Genomic DNA, 25,860 nt, shown 5'->3' with positions numbered 1-25,860 from the left:
TTGATTCCATCTATTTCGAATTGTTTCCACAATAATACGTTAGCAGTGGCGGAGCCAGCAAATTGCTAAAGCCCGGACACGCCGTAAGCTAAAATTTACTTTTGTCTATCAGACACAATAAGTATCATATATTTGGATAAATGTCATGTGCAATATACACACTAATTTTTTATAGATCATAGAAGTAAATAAAAACAGGAATACAATACCAAATAACTCTCCAAACACTAGTCACACAACCTAACCTTTCGACACCTCGACGACAATAGTCCAATCTCCAACGTTCATCCTTGTGCACACAAGAGAATCTACAAGATAAAACACATTAATAATTTATATAATTTTCATTGAAATTAAACACATTAGATAGAATAGAGCGTACCAGTAATATGCTAATTGGACCTGGGCAATTGCCCTTTCCGATACTTCATGGCTTGAAACCGTTTAATAATAGCATCATCATCAAGTCCTTTAAAAATATCTCGCTCGGTGTAGCAAATCATCAAGTCATTAAACCATGTATCATTCATCTTGCTGCGCAATTTAGATTTGATAATCTTCATTGCCGAGAAAGCTCTTTCGACCGATGCCGTTGAGACTGGCAATAACAAAGCCAACTCTATGATTCTGTACACCAGTGGGAAAACCAAATGTTTCTCAGTTTCAACCATCGTTGTAGCTAAACTTTCAATATCTTTACAAGAAGAAAAGGCCTCATGCCTTCGTACATGAAGAATGTAAGTCTGAAGTTCGTCTCTTATGATTGCACGATCACCACTAGAGAAATCTCCATGATAAACTTCAGTTAAGCTAGCAAGCTTGTCAACATCAAACTTGGAGAAGGAATTTTTTGGATGAAGGCATGAGAAGGCCACTATTATATTTGAAGATGCTTCATTAAAGCGATGATTCATCTCAGTGCATATCTTGTCAATGGCAACATAGAAGATCTCAACTCGATAGAAATGAAGATTGGTGTAAGTCACACCATCAAGCCTTGAACGACCTCGGACCGGTATTCTTTCATTCATATCAGGCACCGGAATACCTTTGGTGACACAAAAGTGTTGGACTTCATCGAACAAGCTTTCCCAACCACTTTCTCTCATAGAGGCCAACCGAGCTTTGACATCACCAACTAGTTCAATGGCATTAACAATGTTTATATCTTTTCTCTGCAAGACTTGTGAGAGTTCATTTGTGATAGCAAGCAACTTTATCATAAGATGCAATACGAAAGCAAATTTGAAACTCTCCATTATCTCTATCAAACCCGCCGCTTGAGACGGTCCGCGCCCTTCATCATTGACCTCACGAAGCACATATATGACCGACTTCCACGTTTGACTCAAACGAAGCAAAGTTGTATGGTGTGAACCCCATCTAGTATCCCCGGGTCTTGCTAAATTTGTTTCTTGGTTCAAACCTCTTCCACTAAATATCTCACCGCTCTCAAGCTGATCTAAGATATTTTGATGACGTTCCTCCCTCAGTGAATCCCTTCTCTTGCAAGATACAGTAGTTGTGCTCACAATTAAGGAGACATATTCAAACAAATCATGAGTAGAGGAGCAACAACTAGCGACCGAGACAACCACCAATTGTAAATGATGTGCAAAGCAATGCACATAAAAGGCATAAGGGTTCTCGTCAAGAATTTTCTTTTGCAAACCATTAAATTCACCTCTCATATTTGAAGCTCCATCATATCCTTGCCCTCGTAGACTATGAATGGATAACTTATGATGATCAAGAATGTCAACAAGAGCTACCTTTAGTGCCTCTGATGTAGTCTCACTGACATGGTACAGAGAGAGAAATTGTTCCACGGCCTTCCCTTTATCATTGACATACCTACATCAAGATTTTTGTAACAAGGTTAAATAGAAGTAGAAAACAACTATGAAATAACAATTAAAATGAATAATAAACCACTACTAACCTCAACATCACTGCCATTTGCTCTTTGACAGATATATCACGTGACTCATCGATAAGCACAGAGAATTTCTTATCACCAATTTCTCTCATGATTGCTTTGGTGACCTCTTCTGCGCAACACTTTGCAAGATCTTTTTGAATTTCAGCAGCAAGCATCTTGCAGTTTCTACTACCATGGTCAAAAGCATGCCTCACTTTCTCATCTCTAGCTTTATGCCAATCTACCATCTCACGGAAGTTACCCTTGTTCAGTGAAGTTGAACTTTCATCATGGCCACGAAAAGCCAGGCCTTGAGCAATGAGATATCTTGCATAACCCAGAGAAGTGTGCAACCGAATTTTGTAAAGTACTTCAGACTCCTTGGTTGACCTAGCAAAGTTACTAGACACGCTTTGCCTTTGATTACGAAAATCATCATAATGCAATCTTGCCTTGTTGTGCGCACTATTTACCCCACCAACATGAGCAGGCAATGCCTGATATGCATGCTTCCAATCCCTGAATCCTTTTTTGGTGAAGACATCATAACCAAAATGTGTACTACTTCCTGGTTGCTTAAAAAGAAAGCAATAGAAACAAAATGCAGCTTGCTCGGACACACTATATTCTAACCAATCATAATTCTTATACCAATTTTTAGAAAATGCACGGTTCTTGCTACCAATTTTTTTGCGATCAAATTTGACAGTTGGTCGGGTTGGACCCTTCAATATGTATGCTCTTCTCACCTGATCTTGAATATTCGGATGATAATCAGCAATTTGTTGCCTATGAGCGGGATCACACACAATTTCAGCCGGATTAAACTCATCATCGTCCTCGTCCTCAAAATTCACCTCATCATCATCATCGTCGTCGTCATCATCCAGCATTTCCTGCTCAATCCAGTTCTGAACCTCATCTATCACGTCGTCACCATGTTCATGAACATCACTTGGTTGTGGGTCTTGTGGCGGTTCCACTTGTGAATTTCTTCTAGTGTCAACAAAAAATCTGCTCAACTCTGAAATTTTAACGAGCATAATTAGAGTCCGCAAGCAATCCAATGCACAACTTCTTAAATTACAAATATAACTCACCTAGCTGTCGCTTGCCTCTAGCCCTAATTGTTGGCAGTCTGCTACTGGATGCCTCTTGAACAGGTTGAGTGTTCGCTAGTGTCGACGGTGAAGACCCAACGTCCGATCCAGCCGGAGTTGAATTCCCATTGGTGGTACCGGACGATTCGCCGCCTTGGCGCCCCCGCTTACGCTTCCGATCTTGACCGTCGCCCACCGGAGTCAGAGCCGAGGCCCGGCCGCGCGTCATCTCTAATCCTCTTCTAATCTTGTCGTCCGACATTGATCTGGCTGCTGGCGGCAGTCTACCTCACGCCATCGCCGCCTTGGAGGCGCAGCTGCGCAGCAGATGGTAGGACACGACTAGGTCTCGCGTTCCTGCGTACGCAGATGAACAGGCGACTTGTCGATGGATCGATCGATTCTTCTTCAGTGTGTGGATTGATCGAGCAAACAAGGCCTATTGGCTGTTGTGGCCCATCTGATTGCTTAGCTGATATGAGTAAGGCCCAAACTGCAGAAAACACCCGGACTGGCCCAGTTAGAGAAGTTTACGTATTTTCCATCGTTTTTTCGTGTTTCTGAGCGTTTTTAGGCATGCAATGGCTAGGAAAGATCGCTATAGTTGAGAACACCGACGGGATCGAGCCCGGGCACGTGCCCAGGGTGCCCGTACGGTGAATCCGCCACTGTACGTTAGGGCATCTTCAATGGTAACCCGCAAATTTTCTCCCATATCCGTTCACGGAGAGGGAGCCAGTCCGCGAACATGGACGCGGGAGGACGCCATCCAACCGTAACCGTAAATGTTCGTCTCTGTTAGATTTTAACTATCAAATAACCGCTACGTGATTCCCTGGAGAAAACTATGATTACTAGCTTTTTGTTTAGCGGAAGGCTATCAATCCATATGCCAGTGTAGTTTCCGCCAAAGCTGGCTGCTTTGCCACTGAAGTAGCTTCCTTCCGCCAAATGGCCTTGGTCATTTCAAACCTTCGGCCAAAAGGCTAAATCTATTTACAAAGCTTCCTTCATTCTGTCAACGTGTGATAAAGAATCTTAATAGAAAACTAATCATCTTGCCATATGCTAACCATGGCAAGAAGTAACCTTCCGCGAAATGCCCAAATATATTTCCAAAGTTTTTGCCAAATTCCCAAATACTAATCACCTTGCTAATCATATGGCAAGAAGTAACCTTCCGCCAAATGCCCAACTATATTTGCAAAGCTTTCGCCAAATGCACAAATACTAATCACCTAACATGCTAGACTTCCGCCAATCAGTGGCCTTCCGCCATCCGGATGAAGAGGTGGGATAAGTGGCGACTTTTGGTTTGTCATGAGGATGTCTAGACTCCCGCAAAACTCACCCACATTTGTTTCTGTTTTGTGGTAGAAAGTACGTCTGGACTGCCTTGGATGGCTTTCCGGTCCGGACAGCGCGGTCCGGACGGATGTGGGCGGTTTGAGGATTGATGTTGGAGATACCCTTAGTGCTTCTTAGTTTTGAAGCATCTATAATGCTATTTAGATGCTTCTGGACTGTTTTTTTTTTTTGCTTCCAAGTGCCAAACAAAAGTACAGATCTAAATGTTGGTGAGTAAAAACATCCATCCCTTGCTGGCCAACAATTTCCAATTTTTGCATGTAAACTAATAGAGCTAGTCAACATTTATGAAATTCGTTTGCAGATCACAATATGATGCAACCGCATGTTGGTGGCAAGCGTTGCTAACTTCTGGTTGTTTTCACTAGGTATGGCTTATATTGAGATAGTATCAAATTTATGATTATAAATCCATGCTTCCTAAGCAACTTGTTTGTGTTTCTTTAGTTCATATTGTTTATGCAATACAATGGTGCTTCGGAGTATCCATCCTTAAACATCCAATGCTTCATCTACGTGTAGTTTGAAGTTTTTTTCAAAAATCCATCTCTGCACCCGAGCTCATCTGCACCCGCGCTGACGAAAAAAATCAAAACAAATACTAGAAAAATTCAAAAAAAATTGTGTGGTAGAAAATTTGTTGCGTGAGACCCGTTCCAAATTTCAAGTGATTTGGGTATATGAGCAGCTCTTAGAAAAAAAGACAAATTGGGAGTCTGTAAAAATGTTTACTGTTCATGTACTGTTTTGACTTGATTTGTCTTTTTTGCTAAGAGCTGCTCAGATGTCCAAATGACTTGAAATTTGGAGCGGGTCTCACGTAACAAATTTTATACGACACAAATTTTATTTGGAATTTTTTGAATTTTTTACGAATTTTTTTAACCGGGTGCAATGAGCCTGGGCACCGAAACGCCCTACTCGCTTCTTTTGTACTAGTTGTTGCTTCCTACACTCTATTATTATGCATCATGCCTAAACATTTTATGTTTCAAAGGTGGTGAAAGTTGCGATGCGCTCACAGTTGGGACAAAGAAGTTTAAGGATGAGGGGAACCTGTGGCCTCCAGGCAAGTCATGAATGCAAACAAACGAGATAGCAATGGAATTTGGTGGTAAAAAGTCAAGTGGCAATGGATACCTCTGAAACGATGAGAACCTCACTCACAATGGGGTTGCTTGCTTCCTAACACTCGGAAATAACAGCCAACATAACCACATTGTTAAACTTCAAAAGGCAAATAGATAGCAAGTAGGAAGCATGTGACGCTTCGAAATCCAAAACAATAAGCTACGCGCAAAGGGCGCCGTCTCGTGATAGCTACGTCATCAGGGCTACTGTTCAGGTCAATCGGGAGACTATGCGAGGAGAAAAAAAAGGCAAGAGGTAAATGCACCGATTAATTTGTTTCCTTCCCAACGAAGGCAGCTCCTCATCGGGTCGCACGCGTAGGTCATCTCCACCTCTCCCCCACATGCCGCCTCCACCTCTCCCTCAGCCGCAGCCGCCTCCTCCTATTCCTCCTCGGTGGGAGAGGAAGGCTCATGCCCGCAACATCTGTGGAGAGCTGCGGCGGCCGGCAGTGGAGGAGGAGCAGCAGCCAACGGCAGATCGGCGTGTCACGAGAGCAGACACATCGGCCGTCACGGGCAGAGAAGAGCGAAGATGGCGCGGCGGCTGGGCGGTTGTCTGGACTAGATCCCGCCATCACCTCCAGCTGCCGCCTCGTTCATCTGTGTCCATCTCGGCGAGACCAAGGGCGCGCCTCATGTCCACCGCTCTGCTACTTCCGCCCTACGCTTTGCTCCCTCCGGTGTCGTCCTCGCCTTCGACCGCAAGGACCTCTGGGACGTTGTTCTGCAACACGGCTTGTTCCGACGTCATGGCCACCATGGTCAGGTTTGGATATGGTTTCATGCCTCTCTATGACCCCATTCGTTGCCATAGCCCAATAATTCTAATTTGGGGAGGCTGCAGGTGACTAATTTTGTGTTCCTGGATTCGAGTAAGAAGCTGGTGACCTGCTCCAAGGAAAAGATTATCTGGGTCTCGGACCTCGACACACAACAATGCCTTCAAACTGTAGGTGGCCATCACAACAAGATATGGTCGATGGATGTTGATTCTAGCGAGAAGTTTGTGGTGTCTGGCTCGGCCAATCAAGAGTTGTGGGCGTTCAAAATCAAGAAATCGGCTGAAGAGGGTGAAGATTGGAACAAACGGGATGCATTTCTTCCTCAAGCACCACAGGATATGAGCTTTTGTTGTGGATGAGAGTCCGGTGATCAATCGGAATTTCGGGGTCGTACAATATTGGGTCATTGATGGTTGGGCTCAACAAGGACAAAGCGTTGTTCACCATACTGGAATTAGGAATGGAGGAAATACTCACACAAGTCGTGGAGCAGCTTTACAAACGTGTTATATACAGGTCAACATTTTCTTCTTTCGGTATCCTGTGAATACTAAAAATGTTTGCTAACAAATAGTAACTAATAGTCATCACAATATCTGATATTCATAGTTTTATATATCGATTGAAAAGGTTGACGATTTGTCAAAGGAACCGCAAGTTGAAAGAGAGCTCATGCTTATAAAACTAAATGTAGAGGCAAAATAGGTCTTGTGGTAAAAGCTTATAGTATTTAATTTGTGGATGTGATGCTCAAATTTACATCTTTCAGTTCAAGTTCTTTGGGGTGGGGTGGGGGTATAGTTTGGGTACTCTACTTATTTCTTTAATTTTACATGCAGATGATGGGTTTGGTTGATATTTTCAGAGTAAAAGTGCTTGATCTTTCCGACCATACGCTAACTATTGAGGTAAAGTCCATGATGTGTCTTATCTTGCAGATCACTTACATTATCACTTGTATATATTTATATCTTTTATTAAAGCCAAGCATCGCCAAGTATCCTCTCTATTTCTGAGTCATGCCAAAGGTAACTAGAGATCCTGGAAAAAGTGTTGATGTATAGTGGAACCTGAGCAAATTTGGGATCAAAGAAGTTGCCAGAATTGGCAAGGTTATACTACTTGAGAAAATATAAGGAGCACATGTTGCTTTCTTCTTGACTAGATCTAATGGACCTTACTAATATAACAAATAGCTTTTCGGCATGAGAAAAGGGGACACGCTGCTTCTTTTTGGAGGTTCTCCGTAGCTTTCTATCCCAATTTTGAAGTGAAAATGCCTTCAAAATCTCTACACCAAGCACTGGAAAACAACCAGTGGGATTCAGAGGAATCTTTGGAGACGAAATGACAATTTTCATCATTCATATAATTCCTTTAGTATGTATCCTTTTTTCTTCAGCGTTGCAACAATAGTCTCCATTTATTTTGACCTGGTTTATTGTGTTGTTTGAATTATTTTTATGCATTCAATGAAAATCAACGCACGCAATATAGACTCTCCTCCATTCTTTATAATACAAGTTGTTCTTTTCTGAATTGGCCTTGTTGATGATTTCCCGCTATCTTTTTTCTATCAATATGAGTTTGTAAGGGGAAAACATTATTTCTATAGAGAATTTACCAATATTGATCCTTGCAAGTGCACCTTGTATACAGTGCATATCAATGTGATTAGCTAGATTTTTCTATTAGTTTAGGAGAAAAGCATAACTTGGTGCACTATTTAAATTGTTTTATGATTCACAGTATCTGTATTATGTCGAAAATAATTAGTCTTAATCTAAAATCGGTAAGAAGTTGGCTATCTTACAGAGTAGGTACATTTTCATAAACACTAGCTAGAAATGACATTTGCTGTGGTTTTGTGTGAACAAGTTCATTGCAAATACTTTTTGCTCCAAATTGCATATACTGGTTGTTGCAGTGGTATGGATTTTTTATATACTCTTATGTTCTTATTACTAGGACGATGTTTATCCTATGGAATCCTATGGAACCTTCCCGGTTAATCAAATTCTTGATGCTTGGGTGCCATGACTGACAGTGCTACAATTTCTCGCATTCTTCTTTCACTAGAGCTATTGTGTTGCTGAAAATTAGTGGGCAGAGCCCTGAAGTACACTTGAAAACTAAGATGTCAATTGACGCCATTTTATCATGCATGTACTGAATATGTGCATTCAGTCAATGAATGATGGTTGCAATGATTGGTTTGCGTATTTTTTATTCAGATCAATCCAAGGTCACACGCTGAGTAATCTAACCTCTCAAAGTTATGTCTGAAGTTAAAAAATGTACATATTGATTTGTTTTTCTTTTCAATGGGATTATGTCTTCATCATGCCCCCCAACATTTATTTTTATTACTTTTGACTGGTTAATTATTTTGCAAATTGTTCATTAGTGGTTCCTCGAAATGGTCAGGGTCAGTGGGAGGATGACAAGTGCCACGTCATTTGTAGACTGTTGGGAGAGAAAAATGCCAAAGAAAGAAAGACGTAGCGAATCGGACACGCCACGCTTCCTTCCCTAGGAAGGAAACTTTCCCATCGAGTGGCCTCCTCCTGACCTCCTCTCCCCTTCCCTGACAGCCTCCTCTCTCTCTCCTCTTCCTTGCCTTTGACAGCCGCGCCCAGAGGAGGTCATCCCTGGCGCCGATAGCCCCCACTCTTCTCCCATTCTTTGTATTTTGTCAACCGCTGATCGAGGTGTATGGGACGGCCAAGAGCGGGGTGTGCATCGCGTCCATGGGGGTGCTGCACCCGGAGCTGGTCATGAAGTCCATTGTGAATGTTGTCATGGCGGGGCGCTTAGGATCTACGCCCTCATCACCACAGTCATCATCTTCACTAGGATCAACCCCAGGTTCAAGCCCTACTTCCTCTTCTATGGTTACACGCACCTCTCCTGCGGCCTTGCCGACAGCATGGCCATCGGCATCTTTGGTGACGCCGGTGGCAAGGCGCGTGTCTTCTCAGGGTTATCGTCCCGTTGCTTCCCCCGCATATGATGCCTGCATCAAAGGTATTCGACATATTGTCCAGGCGATCCGATTGTTCTTCACTATCTTCTCTTTGTATTTCTGTGTTGTTGTTTATTGGTAAAGTGTGCATTATTTACATCTTACAAGTTTATGCATTGCTCACGCCATTTAACAATTGTGTGCGTGTTTGTGTATTGTGATAATGAACTATCTACATGACTTATATATTCGATCTAGCCATGCTATGCCTTTTGTCACATGGGTTGGGAACCGACCATGTTTGATTATGCTTCATTAAATTTTCAACTCAAAAATTTTCATCCCTGAGGAATTCATCATGGTTTGGGTATTTCATTACCATTGTGATTGGAAACATCAAGTATTCAGATCACATACAAAGACATACAGAGATGATTAAATTTCTTTTTGCTGGATGTTTCTTTCAAAGTGCATATAAGAATACCATGATTTTTTTCTGTAGTAATCCAAGCCACCCTTTCCCAGCAGGTTTGGTGCTTTCAAAGCTGCCAGCAATTGTTGTGATTGACCATGGGAAGGAAGCTTTTACCACTTGTGGAGATTTTAGACCGGGTGAAGAAGGTATACAGTCTCCTAACTTCACAACATTTTGGTTCAGTCATTAATTTATATACAAAGTAATATGCAATCTCTATTGGTTGCTTCTGGGAATCCAGACTTCCCTTTACCCATGGATTACTCTTTCCTGTGCTTCTCTGTGTTAAGGTCACCCAATTCTGATGTGCCGAAAAGGAGAGCAAGGGCACGGCAGTGCCTCCTTCCCATCTTCACCCAGGTAACCTCACTTGTCTCTCTTAAATTTTGCAACAGGCAACTGTTGTTGCAGTGCAGGTGTAAAGGCATATTTATCCCTAAGTGGTTTTGGTGATTGATGACAGTGCATTTGCGGACTAATCGTGTGCATTGATCTTTTCAAATATCTCATGATTTAGGCACAAGATGATTTGTTGCCCCTCGGAGTCTAGTGAAGACGGAGTTTTCCCCACGTTTCTTTTCGGTGGAGTTGAGTCGTAGGAAAGCCGTACTATTAAGAGGGGGTCCGCGTTGAAAAGGTTTGGGTGGAATCATCACGTACATGTCTATTCCTTTTGCACCCCTTTCCTTTGCACCTTTGGAGCAACCACTGTTTATCCGTGTCTGTGCAAAATGAAGGACTCCTAGTGTTTGTCGTGTTGTGGCATGCGGTAGTACTGCTCATGGGAGCAGTAGTACCGCAGTGGCCCACGGTAGTACCGTCGGCCCTTGCGGTAGTACTGCTCCCCGGGCGCGGTAGTACCGTAGCCTCTGGCCAGGCACAGCAGCATGAGCGGAAGTAGGGGCGAAGGTAATTTTTTACTTCCGCGCCCTGCGCGGTAGTACCGCTCCCTGCGCGGTAGTACCGCTCCCTGTATGCGGTAGTACCGTGTCGGAGTTTTGCATAGATCAATTCTCAGCGGAAATAGCCACTCATGTATTTTTATTCATCCGTGCCTTCCCAGCCCAGACAAACCCTGCCTTGCGGTAGTACCGCAAGTGGGAGCGGTAGTACCGCTCCGGCGGTTCTACCGCTCTTTGCGTCATCGCATCAGGGCTGGTCTAGCTCCTGTCGCGCATGCAGTAGTACCGCAGTGCCCGGCGGTAGTACCACAACCCCTTGCGGTAGTATCGCATGTCTGGTGCGGTAGTACCACACATCGCGGGCTGAGTAAGTGGATAACGATTGGATTTGTCCTATCACTATAAAAGGAGAGTCTTCTTCTCCGAGTTGACTACCTCTTCCATCCCCAAGCTCCATTGTTGCTCTAAGCTCCATTTTCACCCGATCTCTCTCCCTAGCCAATCAAACTTGTTGATTTTCTAGGGATTGATTGAGAAGGCCCCGATCTACACTTCCACGAAGAGAAATTTGATCCCCCCCTAATCCCTTGCGATCTTGTTACTCTTGGGTGTTTGAGCACCATAGACGGTTAAGGTCATTGCAGAGGCAAATTACATTGTGGTGAAGCTTCATGGTGTCGTTGGGAGCCTCCAATTAAGTTGTGGAGATTGCTCCAACCTTGTTTGTAAAGGTCTGGTCGCCGCCTCCAAGGGCACCAGTAGTGGAATCACGGTATCTTGCATTGTGTGAGTGCGTGAGGAGAATACGGTGGCCCTAGTGGCTTCTTGGGGAGCATTGTGCCTCCACACCGCTCCAACGAAGACATACTTCCTCTCAAAGGGAAGGAAGAGGAAGGAACTTCGGTAACACATCCTCGTCTTCACCGGCTCCACTCTTGGTTATCTCGTATCTTTACTTGTTCAAGCTTATATTGTGTTGCATCCCTTGCTTGCTTGTGTGCTTGTTTTTGTTGCATCATATAGGTTGCTCACCTAGTTGCATATCTAGACAACCTACTTTGATGCAAAGTTTAAATTGGTAAAGAAAGGCTAAAAATTGTTAGTTGCCTATTCACCCCCCCCCCCCTCTAGTCAACTATATCGATCCTTTCAATTGGTACCGGAGCCTCGTCTCTTTATTAAGGACTTTGTCGTCCGAAGAGTATGGTTGACACCATAGATGGTGAGGAGGAGCACCCCGGTGTGATTCCGTCCTCGTCTACGACCGATGGGGGAACCTCGGTCTCACATGAGGAGTTCAATGTAGCCTTGGACACATTGAAAACCTCCATGACGGCCGAGGTCAAAGGCATGCTTAAGAACTTTCTTGATGGTCTTAAATTGTCCACCGCACCGTTGGAAGTGGTCGATCCCACTAACAAGGTGACGGATGCTAACTCCGACAAGGGGGAAGCTACTAGTGATAAAGTTTATTTGTCTAGTGGTAAAAGTGGAAACGACATCTTTGCCCATGTTGAATCTCCTCTTACTTATGGAGGACCGGTTCCCTCCACTCATTTAAATCATGTGGGTTCTCCTCCTAAGATTGTGAAAAATGAGGATTTTGACTCTTGGGTCTATTGCTTTAAACGTCATTTAAATAATGTCAATAGTAATTTTTGGAGAATCATTGAGCAAGGTTTCTATCCGCATGACCCAAGCAACTTCACCCCTAGAGAAGCCGCGGATCATCAATTCAACGAGAATGCTCTCTTCATCATCCAAGATGCAATTCCATCCGAAGATATTGCACATCTTCGACCTTTCACCATGGCCAAGGAAGCATGGCACCATGTTGTTTCCCTTTACAAGGGAAGCGCAGGCATTCAACGCTCCAACTATGAAGTGGTGCAAGATGAAGCCGATGAGTTTGCAGTGAATGAAGATGAAGAACGTCTAGAGCTTTACCGGAGATTAACCACTGTCGCGGTCTCACTCCGAGATCATGGGAGCAAGGATACGGATGACAATTGGATCAAGCGCAAGTTCCTCAAGGCCATGATGCCTTACCACAAGGCCATGTCCTCCGTCATTCGTCAAAGGTCGGACTTCCACACCTTGTCTTCAAGTGAAGTGTTGGATGAGTTTGTGGCTATGAGGATCTTGGACAAGACCGCCGACAATGCGGTGTTGCATTCTCAAAGAGCAAAGAAGCCCAACCTTGCCTTGAAGGCCAAGGCTAGTGTGGAAGAAGAGGACGAAGAGGAAGAAGAGGAGAGCAACCCCGAAGATACGAAATATGCTTATCATGAGCACATGGCTCTCGCTTCAAGGCAATTTTGGATCAAGAAGAACACAAGGCCCAACTTCAACAAGAACAACTCAAGTGGCGTGAAGGGCAAGCAACGTGTGAGGACTTGCTATAATTTTGGGAATGTGAGCCATTTTTTTTGCAGAGTGGCCATATGAGAAGAGGGAATACAATGGTGGCAAGCTCATCCGAAAAGACAAGGCCAAGTCCTTCCCCAACAAGAGCAACTTCATCAAGAAGACTCCTCCCAAGGGGTTGGTGGCACAAGAAGAGTACAATGAGGATGATGACGATGATGTAGACGGTGAGTGAGTGTAAGTGTAAGTGTTCGGGTGTTCGGGTACTTTCGGGTGTTCGGTTGTAAGTGTTTCATTCTCAAGAAGAGAACAAGCCAAACCTCAAGTACTTTCGGGTGTTCGGGTGTAAGTGTTTCATTCTCAAGAAAGGTGTTCATTTGTCTAAATTTGAGGCTAGAGCTTATGAGGGCATATTTTTTGGTTATGCTACAAACTCTCATGCTTATCGTGTCCTCAATAAGTCCACGGGACTTATTGAGGAGACGTGTAACGCGGATTTTGATGAGAATAACGGCTCCCATGTGCAGAAAAGTGGTACTTGTGATGTAGGTGATGAAATTCCTCCCCAAGCCATAAGAAGAATGGGTGTTGGTTTTATCCTACCCATTGAGGAAGCCCTTGTGGCCGAAGGAGAAGGACAATGCTCCACTCAAGTGGAAGCATCACCAACCCAACACTCACACGCTTCTGAAAAACAAAGTGAAGGCCCTCAACTTCATGAACAAGATCAAGGGCAAGATCAACCTCAAGATGGTGTTGAACCACCAAGTGATTCCCAAGGTCAAGTTCTTACCTCCGAGCAAGTTCAAGATCAAGAGCAAGCTCAAGATTAAGAACAAGCTCAAGACAACGCTCAAGATGATCAAGTTATCGCTCCTCACCTCACTCCCGAGGAGGAATTGGAGCGTCGTGCCGGCAAGATTGCATCCAAGCTCTCTACCAAGGGTCATCTCATGATGAATGTGCTTGGAAGCATTTGAAAGGAGGTAAGCACTCGTAGAAAATTAGCAAACTATTATGAACATCACGCGTTTATTTCTTGTGTTGAACCCCAAAAGGTCTATGAGGCGCTCGAGGATCTTGATTGGCTTAATTCCATGCATGAAGAACTCAACAAATTCGAGCACAGCAAGGTGTGGAGATTGGTGCCAAGGCCAACGGGGAATCATAATATCATTGGAACCAAGTGGATATTCAAGAACAAGCAAGATACTCATGGGATTATCGTTTGCAACAAGGCTCGGTTGGTAGCACAAGGCTACTCCCAAGTCGAGGGTATCGACTACGGTGAAATCTTCGCTCTTGTTGCTCGCCTTGAATCCATTTGTTTGTTGATTGCTTGTGCTTCTCATCATAACTTTAAGTTGGAACAAATGGATGTGAAGAGTGATTTTCTTAATGGTCCTATTAATGAGTTGGTATATGTCAAACAACCCCCGGGGTTCGAGGATCCCTATTTCCCCGATCGCGTGTACCAACTCGATAAGGCGCTATATGACCTTAAACAAGCCCCACGTGCGTGGTATGAGCACCTTACCGAATTGTTACAAGATCATGGGTTTGAAATTGGGAAAATCAACCCCACTCTTTTTACCAAGAAGGTCAAAGGGGAGTTGTTTGTATGCCAACTATATGTTGATGATATTATCTTTGGTTCCCCTAACAAAGCTTTCAATGAGGAGTTTGCCGCTCTCATGACCTCAAAGTTCAATATGTCCATGATGGGAGAGTTGAAGTTCTTTCTCGGGTTCGAAATCAAGCAAAGAAGAGAAGGAACCTTCATCAACCAAGCCAAATACACTCAAGACATGCTCAAGAGATTCAAGCTAAGTGATGTCAAGCCGGCTTCCACTCCAATGCCCGTCAAATGCCAACTTGATATAGATCCCAATGGTAAAGCGGTGGATCAAAAGGTATATCGCTCCATGATTGGCTCCTTGCTTTACCTTTGTGCATCTAGACCGGATATCATGTTGAGTGTGGGAATTTGTGCACGGTTTCAAGCTGCACCTAAGGAAAGCCACTATGTGGCGGTCAAGCGAATCTTTTGATATTTGGCTCATACCCCAAACTTTGGCTTATGGTGCCCTAGAGGAGAAAGCTTCAACCTTGTAGGCTATTCAGACTCTGATTGGGCGGGAGACAAAGTGGATAGAAAGTCAACTTTCGGAGGGTGCTAATTCCTTAGTTGCTCTTTGGTGAGTTGGTCTTCTAAGAAGCAAAGTTTTGTGTCTCTCTCGTCCATCAAAGTGGAGTATGTGGCCGCCGGTAGTTGTTGTGCACAACTTTTATGGATGAGGAAAACTTTAAAGTATTACGCTGTCATTTGTGACAAAGTGCCTCTTTGGTGTGACAATGAAAGTGCCATCAAGATTTATCTCAACCCGGTGCAACACTTCAAGACGAAGCATATTGAGATTCGGTATCACTTCATCCGGGATCATATTAGGCGAGGGGAGATCGAGCTCAACTATGTCAACACTTATGATAACCTTGCACATATCTTCACGAAGCCCTTAGATGAAGCAAGATTTCGCGAGTTAAGGCATGAGCTAAATATCATTGATTCGAGCAATGTGGCTTGAACCCTTGCACACCCCACCATACTCATCTTGATATCTTGCTTAGGTGTAGGCATGGACATAGTGGGAGTGTTGTTCTCTCAATGAACTCTCCCTCCCCCATTATGCATAAATTGATCAACTCTTTCACATTAGCCATTTTTTATGGTACTTGTGCTTCAAAGACGAGTTTTGGTCTTGGGCCCAAGGATAATTATTCGCGGTGCCATACCAACTGACTCAGACATAGGTGGCTCTGGCCACCGCCCTCTCTTTGGAGAGGTTGTCTCTCGTGTTTGGTCCTTGTTGTCTTTTGCCTTTCTTTTCTTCGAGCCGAGTTGGTGTTTGAGTTGCCTCTTGTGTTAGCTTCATTTGTGTGTTCGGTTGCTTGAAGGTTGCGTTGCAAAGGCCGTTTTCCTCTCTTGTTTGCGAAGCTTGCACTTTCTTGGGGGTATGGTACTACCGTGGCAAGCCACGGTACTACCGCAGGAGGTGGGCTGCTCTGTGGGTACGGTACTACCGTGGCAAGCCATGGCGATCTGTCTAAGTTTTAGAGGTAAATCAGGAATAGTTTTTTTAATGATTCATAGGCCATAGCTCAGCGTCCGTGCAGTAAATGTTATGACCAATGCAACATTTCTCTTACCATGTTTTGTGTAAATATTCATCAAAAGGATTGTGCTATTATGTACCATGACTCTTGGATGCAACTTTTTACAGCAAATATCTTCTCGATTTAATATGCATCGTTACTCTAAATGCTTGTTCAAGTCATCTACAATATCTTTCAAATTTGTGTGTGAACTCCCATTCTCATTTCTCAGAGGCGTTGTAATGATCTGAATGAAAGCCTTTTTATTTGCAAGCGACGGACTACACCCTGATACATATAGTTAGAATACACTAACCTATTCCGCTGATACTGTAGCATGTTCATTTGGATCAGTGAGATACACATTCTCTCCTTCCTTCTCTAATATGTAATTTTGAGTGTGTTACTTTGCCTTTTCCATTGGTAATACAAAGGTATTAAAATTTAATTGATTTGCATTTTACAAGATGGCATTTCTTCTTTGAGTGCAGGGATCCGAAGATGATTAATACTAGGTTTTCGAGGTCATTAAAGTTCAGTGCTGATGGATACTATGCTAAGCTTAATCAAATAATTATTCCCCTTCGCGAGGAATAGAAAGAGCCAGCAATTGGGCGACGCTGCATGTGTGGCTGCCTATTCCTTCCTAGGTGTTGCCTGTGCAAGGAAACTTTCTGCATGCTTGACTTTCTCTCCCAGAGGCATCCCTCCTTCTAGATCTCATTGTGGATTTTATGTGAAAGTGGCTTGATCATGGGCATAAGCAAAACACATTCAATTTCATTGGTGCATGTAGATGAGCAGTGAACTTGGGAGGATTTCTATTCCGATGTGATCTGCGTGGTCTATGCCCGAGCAACATTCCTAAATATAGCTCATCATGCCATTCTTTTTGGCCCATGGCCACATCAATGTGGATGTTCCTATTAAAATAAAGGTACATAACTGATATTTTCTTGGATTATTAATTTCTCAATTTTTTTGCTCAGGTTTGTCTCCCAGGATTTCGTTTACTATGAGATGCTATCGACACACATAGGCACACATGCCTAATCTGTTCTAAGGTTCAGTTTCTGGTCACTTCAGTGAGGTTTTTCATCAAAGAATCTCTTTGAACTCATATTTTGTACCTTTATATTTGGTTGTTGGTTGTATACCTTTAATCTGCTTTGTCGAAGGCTGTTGGCATAAAGCTTTAGTGCTTCGTTGTTCATCATAGTCTCATTCCCTTGATAAGTAATACTGAGGCAATAAAAAATAGGTGAAATTGTAGGAAACATGAAGAAGCGGGGGAACACGATTCAGTTGTCATTGGGAAATAGTTTCCATGTCTAAATTACATTCTTTTCTGGAGTAAAGTCGAGTGCTTAAAGCTTAGGCGAATCTATACCTTGATTACAAATTCTACATTCTCCTCTTTGAATGTCGTTTCTTTTGTTGATTTAATTGCATGCCTTTGTTCCATGACTCTTGAGTCTGCCACTTCGTCTGCTCTGGGATCACACCAATTGCTAAATTTTATGCACATATAAATCCCTAGATCTAATATGTCATCTGCTTCTTGATACTACTGTTGTACTAATTAGTATCTGGCAAGGCCTTCAAGTTCTGATGCAACTTAGAACATCCCTCTTGAAGCGGAAGTCTCGCTGACAATAATAAAATTGTAACTTTGAATTTAGGAGTCACTTACCCTCACTAGCGTGTTGGTGAATTGGCAAGATGACTATATACCTAGCATATATTACTTTCCTTTTCTTGCAAGCTCAAAGTTGGTTGTCCTAATGTATTATTGATTAGAAACAATAATACAAATTACCGATACACCTCACTAGAAGAGTTGTGACCAAAATTACTCTTGCATTATCTGGACTCTAAAATATGCAATAAAATCTAGTTACAATGTTCATCATTAAAACGTCAACTACAATATTGCCTTATTAGTTGCGTGGGTATTAGTTCTAATAATATTTATTTTAAAATGAAGCTTAGAATGATCAAAATATTACATTCACAATGGCCAACCAATGAACTACTAAACTTTGTTATATAAAAATCCTACTGAATATCTTCACTCATATTAAGTATTACAGGGCTTTCACATATCCTACTCGGCCGGACAACGGTGGCAGTGAGTAGATGACCATGGTGGGGAGGTGTGGTGTTGAGCCACTGATGGAGGCACTACATTGTCAGGATGTGTCTGTCATGACGCCAATGAGGCATGGCGGCATTTGTTCTACCGGAAGGTGCCGCAGTTAGGCGGTCTCTTAGTCCTTTATCTCTATTTTGTGTCGCTGCTTCTACTTTTGTTGTCTAATGCATGTATTTTGAGGATTTCGGTCAAATGCCCCTGTTAGTGAATATTGTGTTCTTATGTATTCCCAAGAAACTTTTTGTTTTGACAACAATTGGTGAGTTAGAACTAAAAGGGACCATACATCAGATAATCATTTGTAACTCAGTTATGCAACCCAATTTAAAATGTTTGTCACATTATTGATTGATGGGTTATATAGTCCTCACATTATGGTACTGTATAAGTGATTTTGAATGTGTTAGTAAGCCTATTTGTATCTTTGAATTAATCTTCTCCTACTAACATATGGTAATGTTGATGTACATGGCTCACTGAATGCATAACCAAGCTGAGACTAGGACCCAAGTAGCCATTCCAATGTGCTTAGATAAGATTGAAGCACACAAGACTGCCTCAAGAGGCGCGCCACGGCCGCGCCCAACCCCTAGTAGGAAGCAATGTGGCCGCATTTCTAGTGCCTATGGAAACAAACAAGAAACTAGAAGGAAGCATGTGCCAATATCAATGGAATTTTTGCTACTATCAGTTTTACCAAAACAAAATGTGATTCGGATTTGAGTTTTCTTTTTTCATGGAACCAAATTCAACTTAGAATGGGAGCAATTGTTTTTTCTCTAGATGCATATTCCCAATTTTGTTGAAGCATGTGTATTCATGGCAGTGAAAATAGTTGTGCTTTTGATGGAAACAAATTTTTATACAACGTTATTTGGTGAAACAAATATTGTGATAATTATTTTTGTATAATATATAACTTCTACTAAATTAAAGCAAACCTAATCAATGTGGTAGAAAATTCTGCGATCATTGTAAATATATTTTTTGCGCTGCATGATTCATGTCGTAATAAATAGTGCTTCCTCCCCTACTGCCGCATGCTTCCTTTCTTAATCAAAATTGAATTCATCACAACTTTCTGCATCAACTATCAGAAATCAAGGCCTCACAAATCAAACTGAACCATATTCATCTATGTGCATTCATTCTCTACGGCAGGGAAAAGAATTTCATACCCTAAACATGTGCATCTCAGTACTGTGAAGGCAGACATTGCCTCTACAACTAAACGCCAGTGCATCACTTCTCAAAAAGCAATGCTTCCATCAAATTTATCGCCCCCAATTTTGATCTTCTCTCTCAACAAACGGGTATACCATGAGCTAATGTAAAACAATACATCAATCACTCTTGACATCAACTCATACGGCCCCAATACACATGAGCAGCACTACAGAAACATGGCAAAACACTAGAAATCATCCTTAGTTTATCTCTCTGTCGCCATTATGGACAATCTGATATGGTAGCTACTTATTGGACCTATCTGCGGCACAACCTCCTGTTTTGGAACTAATCCCAGGGCATGGACAATTTGGATCGGTTGAAGTAGAATGATGAACTGAATTATAGAACCCACGATACTCGATCTCAAGGGCCAGGTGCGCCATTTTTTCTTGAACTGGAGATAACCACACAACAAAGAAGCAGCGTCCGAGGGGAGGAAGAAACAACTAGAGAGAGCAAGAGAATGACCCGAGCATGGGGTCGTGGGTAGCGGGAGCAGTTGGGAAGCACTCAAGTAGGGGCTATGGTAATCTCGCATGGGCCTGACGTACATCATGCTTCCAATCTAGGGGCCTACAACTAGTCTGATAGATGCAATCTATCAGTAGTCTGATGCCTAGGGTTGCCCGTAACAAAAAGCTGCATGCGGTAAGGACAACAAATCCAGTTCAACATTAATCCTGCATCCCAGCAAATACAATAACATAGGAATCACCCAACTAGTTCATATTCTGATTCCAGCATGGATATACTAGATAGTTTTGCCCTGAGCCCGAGCCACTGAGACCTACATGTACCCATACACACGACAATAGGTAACAACATAGATACTAAATATGATAAGATGCAGTGATCATTAGCTACACTACTAAGTTGTCATGATAATATCTTTGACCGCTTTCAGCTCGGCCGGCAGGAAGCTAGCAGCCAGCTCCCTGAGAACAGATGGGCAGCTATTCTTCAGATGCTCGTAACCATCACTTGCCATCATCGTCTCCAAATTGGAAGGCGAAGCGAGGAACTCAAAACAGGCCTCCTTGATTCTATGCAAGCCGTGCTGCTCAGCTAGAGCCAAACTAGTCGCCACGACGTCAGAGTCAATGAGGTTGCACAACTTCTCTTCGCATATCAGCTTGAGCCTCTCAATGTTGTACCTGTCTGCCGCAACAAGTAGATGACCAGCTATCACCATCTCTCTTCCTGTTTCACCCTCATCAGTTGTCTCAGGAACAGGCAGCGAGTCAGTGTAAATGAAGTGGAGCAAAGACTTGAACACGTCACTTTCCATATCGCTAATTTCAATCAAACTGTTCCCACTCTCCTTCATGGGGCCAAAGAGCTCCGCCCTGAATACTAATGACCGAGCAGCAAGCACGGACCTATGGGCCAAGAAGCTTTCCCCGCCAACCCGAAAGGTCACATCCGCTCCATCCAAGCTGATGAGGAGGTCACCGAGATGCTGGTGCAAGTTACTTGGAGGAACCACAATAAACCGATTAACTTTATGGACAGGCTTCATAACCGTAACATCACACCTGATGCTGAAACTGTCGTCTCTTAGATGCACTGAGCTCTCGAGATCAGCAACCTTGATAAAATTAGAGAAACCCCAGTCTGAACCTTTGCTATCGAAGATATGCTCATGGGTGATCATGCTTTTTGATTCCACTGGTTCTCCATCTTTGTCAAGCAGACTAAATCCAACTTTCGCTTTCACATCGTTAGAAACATCAGAATACAGAGCTAGAAAAACAGATATGAAACCGGCTTCATACTTTTCGGCGTAGCAACCGTTTGGGTAATACTCCACGGCCCAATCGTGATCTCCAACAGTGAAAGGGGTAGATTGCACGTAGTTTCCATGCTCGATTTGCCCCTTGAGTCTTGAGTATCCGTCTATCTTGATCACATATGAACTTCCCTCCGATGACGCTACAATGGCAGCAGGAAGCTGCGCCATTCCGTTGGTGGGCTAGGCAGTTGCAGGGAGCGCGGGTCGAGGCAGCGTCCCCTGGCCGGGGATCGGAAGACCGTCGGGGTCGAGTTGGGGTCGATAGCTGGGACGGTGGTGTGGAATGGCGCTGGGAGGGAGATGGGGAGGAGGAAGAGGGGAAAACGGAGGAGCAAAGATGCTGTCGGCGCTGCCGCTGCTAGCCGTCGACGGTCCTCCCCTGCCTTCACCACGCCGTCAGGGCGCGTCGCGGGAACGGGCCGCGCGTCAGCGAGTTGCCGGGGGGCAGCTCATGTCGAACGCGGCAGCAGTTGCCGTCGCGCGCTGCGACTAGGAAGAAGACGAGCGGAGGACAGGGAGGGCGGCGGCGGCGGCGGCGGCGGCTGTGAATACCTAACGAGATGCGGCTAGGGTTGAACTTTTCTTTTAGACGAGGCTAGGGTTGAACTGGGAGAAGAGGCCTCACGGCATGGTGGGTCGAAGTTCGTGGGCTTAGGACCTTGGGGCCGCAGTTGTTGGGTTTGTCCATGGGCCATATTCGAACTTGGTAGCTCAGCATGTGTAATCTTACAGCCGTTACTAAAAAAAAAGCAATAATCTTACAGCCTTTTCTAAAAAAATAAAAATCTTACAGCCTCTTCTAAAAAAATCTTACAACCTCTTCTAAAAAACAAAAGCAAAAATCTTACAGCCTAAAAAAAATCTTACATTTTTCGAATACGCAAAGTTTGCGTATCTTTCATCAAGGGATAGGAGAGAACAAAGTAACAAAGAGGAGAGGGATAGGATACAGCACATCACACACTCGCCCAAGCATATACTCCGGTCATGGAAGGCAAGGAAGCGAGATCCAGAGTAGCTAGGCCACGTCGCGAACAAAGCCGACACCATTGTCGCGCGGCCACACCACCAGGACAAAGCAAATCAATGCACCCAACCTTGAAGCGTCAAGAAGAGTTGGCAAGTGGGTTGTAGAATTGGATCGGGCCAAAGGAAGACGTCATGGAGGAAGAGCCGACAATGTCGTACATTGCGATCCGGATGCCCATGCCCTGAGTAGCAGCCCAAAACCATGCATGCCGTCCACATCACCAATTTCAACATGGAAGACAGCACAAGCGATAATCTTATGTAATCAATCGATTGAGAGTTTAGGGCTCGAGGAACACTGGTCGCCGGCGGGATACCTTCGATCCCCACACCTCCCGTTACCATCTTGGCACTGAGATGTGGGGGTCTCAGTCATCAAGAATTGTATGGTCATCGTCATCATATAGTGGTGTTTTGCGAATAAAATTACTTTGGTTTTTCTTTGGGGGTGCCATGAAGGCGGAGAGGTTTGTGTTATCGAAGAGTCAATTATTCAAATATGGTAAGTTTAGATTAGTGTGTCATGTTCTTTTTGTTGGTTTGATTTTTTTCTTCGACTTAAAATATTTTTCTCGATACTATGGTGATAATCTTGTGGTTCAACGCTACGCACTCCTAGAGGATCATTCCGGCACCAATTATGTTTCTTTCTCATGGCTTCCTTCCGGCGACTCATGTTGCTAAAAAAACCTTTTTGATAAACAAGCTCATGTGGGTAAATGAGTGGAAGTATCACTGTTCCTATCCAATTGCACTCTCTTTGCAGTGATTCATTTTACAAGATTGATACCACGGAGAAGATGTTTTCAAGATATTTCACATGTAATTCTTAGTTGTATGAGCTACTTTGTAGTTTTTGGGTCTTGGATCCAAAAGCATTGCATCTATACAATAATATCTTGCTGCTATGAAAAAATATAGTTATTTCTAAAAAACAATAATCTTTCTTGCTAAAAAATAACTTCTTACTTAAAAATAACAATTTCTCAAAAATCACAAGTTAGGGTACAGGTGCAAAGGTTGCCTCAAACTTCTCTCGTGGTCCCCCGCAAAAAATATGTGTTTTGTGGTGCATCTTTGAGGGTGGTGACGCGTGACACAATGCATATAAACCACTTGTCGTCACCAGGAAGTTCATGTGTATGTTTTTTCTGAAGGATGCATTTTTCTCGTGCGGTGTAAATTTCAATCAAAGTTATCTAAATTGAGTGTCCAAATTGCAAACAGATTTCATCGTAACATTTGTCGTGTCCATATCTTCAAAAGTAGTTCTTGTGTTAATACATTTCAGTGAACTTATTTTCAAATGCAGCTTGTACTTCCAATGACAACATACTTGTACTTCCCATGGGTAGTGAACTCATGTGTAATGCAATGTGTAGCCCTCTCATGGTGCAATTTATAGTCCTTGGTGTAACATGTGCTTCTCACATGGTGTAACGTGTACTTGCTACACAATGCACCCTGAAATCCCGGGTGCAATATGTACTTTCAGTGTGGCAACATGTACCACCTGGTGTAACATGTTCTTCTCGCCCGCTCCAACCTATGCTTCATGTGTTGCAACTTGTATTGCTAGTACAACATGTCATTTGCATGTCTTGGAACATGTACTCCAAGTATGAAGTGTACTGTTACTAGCACAAGTTGATAAAAGCTGGAGAAAGAAAAACAAGTGAAAAACAAAGGAAAATAAAAAAAACAAAAAAGGCCAAAATCGGGGCCTACCATGCAAAAACCAGAAGAAAAAACACATTTCAAACCCTCATTGCGGCTTGAGGTGCCTTTTTGGTCCACCACGCATTAGGTTGGCCTGGCCCACGCATAACCTTGGAATAACCTTCGTTTAGTTGCTCTTGACTTTCTCCTACTTGGACGCTACTATGTCTATGTGTCTCTAAGAAGCGCATGAAGGGAGGCTCGCCTACATTGCCTGCTCATGGGTCGGCTTAATTCCGCCCACTAAGCAAGCAAAGTTTTCTTTTCATTTTTCTATGTATAAATCCCAAAACGTTTTCCTCACTATTTCATATAATGTACTACCCCTGTAAAGAAATATAAGAATGTTTAGATCACTAAAGTAGTGATCTAAACGCTCTTATATTTCTATACTGAGGAAGTATTTAATAAAACTCCAGTTTTAAAAGAATATTTCACGAAAATTGACGTCTAATTAAAAACTTAATTTGGATTATTCAAAAAATGACCATGTAACTAAAAAATGTTTGGGCTCTTAATAATCTCATATGATTTAAAAGTGTTAACATATTTAATAAAATATTTAGTAGATTTAAAACTTATTCATGCATTTAAAAAAATATTTTTTTGAGAAGTGTTCATACATTGGAAAAAATGTAGTCTACTTATAAAAAGTATTCATCCCTTTAAAAAATCTGGTACCATATTTGTTTCAAATGTTTGCGCATTTAGTTCCCCTCTAGTTCCCTCCACATCAGGTGGGGTGAGCAGCCAATCACCGAGGTTCATTTTTGTTCTTACACACTCATACTAGTCTTCTTTTTTTAGGAGACTGGTCTACCTTTTAAAATATGTTCATGTGCTTTTAAAAGTATCCACACCTTTAAAAAATGTTCATGTATTTTTTTAAATGATCGTGCATTTAGGAAAAAATGTTTATGTACTTTTGAGAAGTATTCAAGTATTTTAACAGTTATTCATGTACTTTTGGAAAAGTGCTCAAGCCATGAAAAGAAACTCACGTAATTTCTGAAAAACGTTTATACTTATTGTAAAAACTTAAAGTAGGAAAGTGCACAAGAAACATAAAAAGGAAAAAATAGAAATATAAACAGAAAAAAGATAGAAAATAGAAAAGGAAACAAGGAAAACATTTATAAAACGGACAAAAGTTGTTTCCCAAAAAAAATCCGCATGCAGAATATCATAATGCTTGCTACGGGCGATATACTGTCTTTTGCGCTCCTGCTTGACGTTAGTGCCTCAAACAGGTTGGGTTTTCCTTTCTTTCTTTTTTTTGGGGAAACAACTTTCGATTTATTCATCTTTAATCATGATATTACAGCGAACACTTTAAATAATAAAAATTACATTCATATTTGCAGACTACTTAACGATGACACTAAAGGGAACCAAATGCATGCCACTATCATCGCCCCTCCCTTGACGGAGGGGTGCAAAACTTATTGAAGTAGCACTGCATTGCGTTTTCGACAGAGCGAGGAAGACGATTAAATTAGGTGGTTTATAGGACGTCGTATGTAAACTCCGCCTATGTCTTCTAGGCATAGCCGGTCCCAAGCCCGGGTAAAGGAGGAGGGTTGTGATAGGCTTGGCGAGCCAACGTAAAAACTAGCCAGTCCCATAGGTATGAAACCCATTTGAGCGAGAATAGTACTAGGATGGGTGACCTCCTAGGAAGTCTTCGTGAAAGGGTTTCATATCTAAGGGTTGTGATAGGCTTGGCGAGCCAACGTAAAAACTAGCCAGTCTTTTGGGTATGAAACCCA

The 25,860-nt window shown here is 42.8% G+C and overlaps 3 protein-coding genes across 7 annotated transcripts; 1 reads left to right on the top strand and 2 right to left on the bottom strand.

Annotated features, from left to right (window-relative positions):
* Positions 1-392: 392 nt before the first annotated feature.
* Positions 393-3,790, bottom strand: LOC119351358 (zinc finger MYM-type protein 1-like). The gene is made up of 5 exons (XM_037618603.1): positions 3,770-3,790; positions 3,556-3,689; positions 2,839-2,935; positions 1,943-2,748; positions 393-1,854 (listed from the first exon to the last, which is right to left on the bottom strand). Exons 1-5 carry the CDS (start codon positions 3,788-3,790, stop codon positions 393-395), a joined length of 2,520 nt encoding a protein of 839 aa, XP_037474500.1.
* Positions 3,791-5,840: 2,050 nt separating this feature from the next.
* On the top strand, positions 5,841-18,673 carry LOC119363202. 5 transcript variants are annotated; one of them, XR_005173862.1, is made up of 7 exons: positions 5,841-6,283; positions 6,367-6,820; positions 7,144-7,212; positions 9,798-9,890; positions 10,035-10,104; positions 16,658-17,230; positions 18,260-18,673. XR_005173862.1 is itself a non-coding variant. In XM_037628525.1 (5 exons), exons 1-4 carry the CDS (start codon positions 9,055-9,057, stop codon positions 17,217-17,219), a joined length of 504 nt encoding a protein of 167 aa, XP_037484422.1. In that variant the 5' UTR covers positions 7,730-9,054; the 3' UTR covers positions 17,220-17,230; positions 18,260-18,673. The 5 variants fall into 5 exon arrangements, 3 of the variants coding, with proteins under 3 accessions (XP_037484422.1, XP_037484430.1, XP_037484416.1); XR_005173861.1 differs by having other exon boundaries at positions 5,841-6,288; XM_037628525.1 differs by lacking the exons at positions 5,841-6,283; positions 6,367-6,820; positions 7,144-7,212 and adding an exon at positions 7,730-9,331 and having other exon boundaries at positions 17,156-17,230.
* A 1,531-nt stretch (positions 18,674-20,204) lies between these two features.
* On the bottom strand, positions 20,205-21,941 carry LOC119363193 (BTB/POZ and MATH domain-containing protein 1-like). The gene has a single exon (XM_037628507.1). It carries the CDS (start codon positions 21,509-21,511, stop codon positions 20,420-20,422), a length of 1,092 nt encoding a protein of 363 aa, XP_037484404.1. The 5' UTR covers positions 21,512-21,941; the 3' UTR covers positions 20,205-20,419.
* Positions 21,942-25,860: the final 3,919 nt, after the last annotated feature.

Source organism: Triticum dicoccoides, chromosome 1A (genome assembly GCF_002162155.2).
Source record: "Triticum dicoccoides isolate Atlit2015 ecotype Zavitan chromosome 1A, WEW_v2.0, whole genome shotgun sequence".
In the NCBI taxonomy this organism is placed as follows: Eukaryota; Viridiplantae; Streptophyta; class Magnoliopsida; order Poales; family Poaceae; genus Triticum; species Triticum dicoccoides.
This window is presented reverse-complemented; position numbering and strand designations above follow the sequence as displayed.